Below are 5,906 nucleotides of genomic sequence, written 5' to 3'. Positions count from 1 at the left end.
GTAGCATATCGACGTTTGCTGATTTAATATTAGGATTCACTCGTATTTTGGTAAATGCCGATACACGCTCTTACATGGATATCTTAATTATTTTGAGCAAAAAATCTTATTCGAATACAAGCGGCTAACAGAACATATATGGGTTTGAAAAGCACATGGAGGATCCAATCAAGTTGCGTGCATTATTAACTTTATAAAGAGCATATTCTAAAAGCCGTATTATGAACACTCGAGAGTAAGGGAAAAAAATGGCCAAGAAAAACTGTTATCGGTTAGTAGTTCTTGATCTTGCAAGTTGGAAATGCAACTAACTAGGAGAAGATTTCCTGGGTTCTACGCAATAATTGTATGCCTCATTCTTTCCTTAGGTAAGTGTTGTATCCATAATATGTACAAATTTTGTTGGTCGATCAGTTTTGCGTGCGTATGGCGCCTCATGTTGTATTTGAATCCCAGTGTGCTAACAGTACTAAAACATTATAAAGCTTGTGTTGTGAGATAATAGGTTGCAAGATTTCTTTTGTTGCAATTAAAGGTGTTTTCATCGTTTTTTTGTCTTGATAATCATATATATAAGATGACATATAGGTATAAACTCCGCAGCGAAGTTTTTTGTCAAATATGTTGCAAGATTACCTATGAACTATTACTTATTTGCAGAGATGGCGTCAGCGTGGAGGAGAGATCTTTGTATTCCAGGGGATATATACATGGACTCAACTAGCACCCCACTTCCACCAGGGGGTGCAACTTGCCAATTTTGCATAGATTGGTGCGATGAACAATGTTTGGTCCTGGGACTTCCTCAGGTAAACCATGGATGCCTTGTATCATCTAACACCATAAGATGTAGGTGTTGCTGTGGAAGAGGAAGATCACCACCATCACCCTCCTCCCCACCATCGCCACCACTTCCTCCTCCGGCACCTCAATCTCAATTTGAATTTGAGGGCCTCTGGCCACAACATTATAATATATGTAAGAGTGGACAAGAATATAGAGTGTTTTATCATGAAGATGGGCTGGATTGTATGCATAAACCTGTATGTGAGGCATACTGCAACAGAAAAAAGGTTCCAATGGCAAGGTCAGAGTGTGTAGCAGGCGGTTTTGTTTATCCTGAAGCTAGGTATGAATGGTTTGAGCAGTGTTGTTGTGCAGATCCATAACCGCCTCCACTTCCATGCCCACCCCCACCCCCACCTACTTGTAAGACTGAGCTCAGAATTCAGATTTTGCCAGGTCAGGCACCGTGCAATTACAAACTAGCGGAATCTCCATGATCGTGTACTGCGTGCGCGCTGGCAATAATAATCCATTACCTAGAGTTTTGATTACTAGTTACTACGTTGCACCTTATGATGGATTAGTGCTATAGTTTTTTGCAGTTACATCAGGAGAAGTATGAAATTATCAGCATTAGTTATTACTTCATTAGGTAGTCTGCAGGTGTACTCCCTCTTGTTTTTCGTATCGAATTTTGTGCTCGTTTATTTCATCCTCATCATTTTCACTCTGCTTTGTCTCCCTAGCTAAGTTAGTAAAGTGGCTTATTTTTAATTTTGATGAACTTTTATTTGGCACCTTACAAATTTTTCGTCTGTGTGTGTGGATGCTATTAACTATTTGTGGAGGGTATCTGCTTTCATTCGCCTTCGTCGTACAATTGATTACAACTGCGAACAAGTCATATTGGATTTCGAAAATATTTCGTGCCAATTATAAGTATTGGGACAAAAATTTCATCAAGCATATATGTCTGTCATTTAACGAAGCGCTCAGTTAGCACCAATCCGCAGTGTAGGTAGCCTAAACTTCACTCAGCTGGTACCGTGATTTTTACACATCGATCCATCATAAACAACGTACGAAGAATGACCAAAAAAAAGAAAAACTCACCTAGAAAGGACCAATTAGGCTCTGTAGGCTTAAAACAAGCACTGTGGTGAACCTTCCACAGTATATCCCCACTCGGTGTAAAAACCGTAGGGATGGATTCCATTCCTATCTTGTCCATGTCCCATATTTTAAAAGATATCAATATCACTTGCAGAGGCCAACCCTTTCCAATAACTTTAATTAGGTAATGATTAACCCTGCTCAAATATACCATACCCAAGTCCATAGGCTAAAATTAACTAACCTTAAAAACCGATTTATCAATGTTCTAAGGAGAGGTGGTGTGTATGATGGACAAAGGACGGATGAGACCAATAGTAGGCTGAACGGCTAAGATTACACCTTGGCCCAACCTAATTGTCACCGCCCAAGCATCTGTCCCTCCAACGGGACAAGCTACACATTATATTGGCTCCGCCAACCCTAGCTTCCCGTGCTAATCTTTTTACGACGGAATTCTTACACTTTTATGCTAGAGCATAAAATACAACACATCAGCTTGCTAATGACTCCTGAACTTGCTATACCGTTGGTACTCATCAAAAAATAAAAAACACACACATCATTTAAGTGTACGAGAATGCAATTACTTAATTCTAATTTTCATTTTCTCATATAATCTCAATATAACAAAACATTTAAAAATTTCTAATACGACGAAAAAATGCATCAAAATTGAATTTGATGGTACCACCGTTTTCACTGAAGTAAGGAACGACTGAACGAACTAAAGCAACTCAAAATATGAAAACACCAATTATACACTACATTTTTAAGAAATCATTAGCATAAGAGTAAGTATTCCAAGAGAAAATCATACTAAAAAAAGGAAAAATAACAAAAAGCTTGAGAGACCAATATTAATCCTGAGAAATTAAATTATTAGTGTACAGTCGGTAAAACAGCACCCCTAGCTAGGACCCCAACTGAGGAATCCCACACATGCCATAATTTGGAACTTCCGGATCCATATCCATATCTACAGCTTATAATGTTGTCGCTGGCTTTGAGTCTGTATTCTCGATGAATAAATGTAAAGCCGAGAATCACCACCGTTTAAATTGAGAAGATACTAGGAATACGTCATGTAAAAAAATATCCTATTTCCCCCAATATAATCATGTTAACGTTACGCATTCATTTAAGGCCAGTAAAAGTAGTGAGACATGGAGAATGCAATACGCAAAAACCAAATATAAACCACTAAAGTCTTGCACTTGACATGAAGTCAACTATTTTCAGATTTGCATGATATCAGTATTGAGGTAATACAGTAAAAAACAGTTGTGATACAAGTTTTGTTCATATGGTAATCGTGGATGCACACAAGTTTTGTCGACAAACTGTCCCCAAGATCGTCATTTTTTGTTATCGTAATCGTCATTTCCCAAAGCATTCGTTGCCGTTTTCATGTGAGCTTTTTGGTTCAACCATATGGCATTTGGTAACTCAAAGTTTAACTCATACTATGAAGCTATGTTAGTTGTTTACTCCTAACATGTGACTTTTTTTCACCAATTAGTTGTCGATTGATTTACTCAAAAATGTATAAGTGTTTGTAAATCTTTCACGTAACCTGAAAGAACAAATGTACAAGTGTTTCGAAAATGTATAAGCAACAAAATATTGCAGTTAACTCTTTCATGACTTCCCTTTTAATTTAGGAAGAAACCCATGCCATGTTCGGTCTTAATTCGCGGACGGCCTTGAATAACCAGACCGCTCACACCAAAAGGTTGATTAACAGCAGAAAACCAGAACACTAGAACAATGTGAGATTATTGTCGACAAATCGACAAATACCAATAGTGAACTGGATAGCTAAAAAAGAATTGCGCGCCAACCCAATACCAAAATAATTTGTTCATTTGGGTGAATCCAATCTGAACATGCATCTCAAAACACTATCAGGGACAGGAAGCCATGTTGCGACTGACACATAGTTTTTTTTTCCCCTCACAAAAGTTAATCAGATACTTAAAAACAAAATCTCGTTATTTTTATTTTCATTTTGTTTGATTCTCTGTTAAATTGCTTAACTACTTGCTTAGAAAACGATATAATTTGATATAAAATACAAAAATCATGTGTGTACTGGGTGTGTGTGTGTTTATTTTTTTGTAATTAAGTTACTGAGATGCTTATCTTCGTAGCTAGCTCAGATGGTGTCCCCAAAATTCAACAACGTTCAAAATAAGAAGAAACTTTGTAGCTTTGAACAAAAAAACTAACGCTTGTCCATCTCATCAGTGAATATGGCAATAACTAGGAGAAGATCTCATGGATTCTTTTGTAGCTCAAGTGTCCTTGCAACACTTGCATACCTCTTTATAAGTACAGGTAACTTGTGTAGTTGTTTATGCGTATATATATATAACTATATATTGACGTATCGTTCATCTGCTCTGCGATTTCCAATTGCTTGTCTGTGAGTAATAATTATACAACAACGTCCATATATATTTGTAGGGATAGTGTCAGCGTGGAAGAATATATGCGCTCCGGGGGATATATACATTGATTCAGAAGCTGTTGTAAAATGGCGGAGTGGAAATTGCTTGGACTGCCAAGTTTGGTGCATGGAACTATGTCTGGACTTGGGAACTTCGATGGTCGAATATAGGTGTAACCTTCCAAGTTATTGTACCGTGCAGTGTAAATGTTGCTGCGAAAGATTTCCGTCTTCCTCTCCCGAGCCACAACCCAGCCGTCCTCCTTCTCCTCCTCCAGATCCAGATGACTTTAGCGGCCCTGCTCCGTATGATTATGATATATGTATGTCCGGAAAGACGTATCTAAAGATTAAGCGTACAGATGGAGAAGATTGCATTCATAAATCTTTATGTGACGAAGAATGCAAAGAAATAGGGATGTTGACTGTGAGAACAGAGTGTGTAGCAAATTGTACCGGTTCTCCTGGACGTAGCGGTTCTCCTGTACGTGTGTATGAATGGTATGAGCAGTGTTGTTGTGAAAACCTCACACCCCAACCCCCTCCACTCTATCCATCACCATCACCACCGCCACCTTCAACTCCACCTCCATCCCAATCACCACCTTCGCCAACACCTCCAAAAAATATATGCAACTTTATACCGACTCGTACAATGGATTGCAGCCTTTGCACACGTGATTATTGTAAAACTGAATGTTCGGCAAGAGGATCTTCATTAGTGAAAATGGCTTGTGCTCCCTCTCTGTTACAGTGTAGGTGTTGCTGCAAGAACATTACCACCCTGCCATCATCAACTACAGCTCTTGGTCCATTATTATTCGTGGCAATGCAGTGAGTAATATTTGAATGAAACCATCATCCAGTTATTAGCTAGCTGCTGCTAATGTGAGGATACGAGATATCAAGTTAGACTTTTAACTATTAGCTATCAATAAGCAGCGTGTACTTCGTTTGATCTTTCTTTCATTAAGCAAGTGGGTGTCCATTGTTTTCATCCATAACTAGTGATCTGTATTTGTATTGTTAACGTATCCAATATGTACCTACCTACGTATTCGTTGTTTACAATTTTTTTCATTAATTTGATAAACAGAACTCTTATTTTAAGCGGGTTTGTTGGCAACCTTGAATTTGACAGTCATTGTTTATTGGCTTGTTGGCCTAGATAACTAACCTGTATAGTACTGCGGAGACACAATCAAGCAGATCACCATATTAGCACCTATGTTTCTTAGAATATCACAGAGTAGCATGAAAGAGCCGAAAAAAACAAAACGAAACAATAAATAAACACGCCGTTACGTAATTCAATACTCTGAAAAATAAAGAAAAGAAAAAAAAAAAATCTTATGTGATTTTCCTAAACCGGCCGCTATGTGATTCAGTACGCTGATAAATGAAAATTCAAAAAAAAAAAAAGAAAACTTGAAAGTAAAACCCAATAACATTGTCAAGAAAAATAAAAACGGCACTACACTTGCTATTGTTGGAAAACAATTAATAAAAATAATTTTTTAAAGTTTTAATAAAAAAATTATAATTTATTGTTTTA

The 5,906-nt window shown here is 37.6% G+C and overlaps 2 protein-coding genes across 2 annotated transcripts; both read left to right on the top strand.

Annotated features, from left to right (window-relative positions):
* The first annotated feature begins 235 nt into the window (after positions 1-235).
* Positions 236-1,544, top strand: LOC113339855. Its single transcript, XM_026585079.1, has 2 exons — positions 236-368; positions 661-1,544. The coding sequence occupies exons 1-2, from the start codon at positions 302-304 to the stop codon at positions 1,167-1,169; spliced, it is 576 nt and encodes a 191-aa protein (XP_026440864.1). The 5' UTR covers positions 236-301; the 3' UTR covers positions 1,170-1,544.
* A 2,531-nt stretch (positions 1,545-4,075) lies between these two features.
* Positions 4,076-5,461, top strand: LOC113339820. Its single transcript, XM_026585040.1, has 2 exons — positions 4,076-4,239; positions 4,369-5,461. Exons 1-2 carry the CDS (start codon positions 4,155-4,157, stop codon positions 5,187-5,189), a joined length of 906 nt encoding a protein of 301 aa, XP_026440825.1. The 5' UTR covers positions 4,076-4,154; the 3' UTR covers positions 5,190-5,461.
* The last annotated feature ends 445 nt before the right edge of the window (positions 5,462-5,906 follow it).

Source organism: Papaver somniferum, unplaced genomic scaffold (genome assembly GCF_003573695.1).
Source record: "Papaver somniferum cultivar HN1 unplaced genomic scaffold, ASM357369v1 unplaced-scaffold_21, whole genome shotgun sequence".
Lineage (NCBI taxonomy): Eukaryota > Viridiplantae > Streptophyta > Magnoliopsida > Ranunculales > Papaveraceae > Papaver > Papaver somniferum.
The sequence above is the reverse complement of the archived record's forward strand: the minus strand, read 5'-3'. Positions and strand labels throughout refer to the sequence as shown.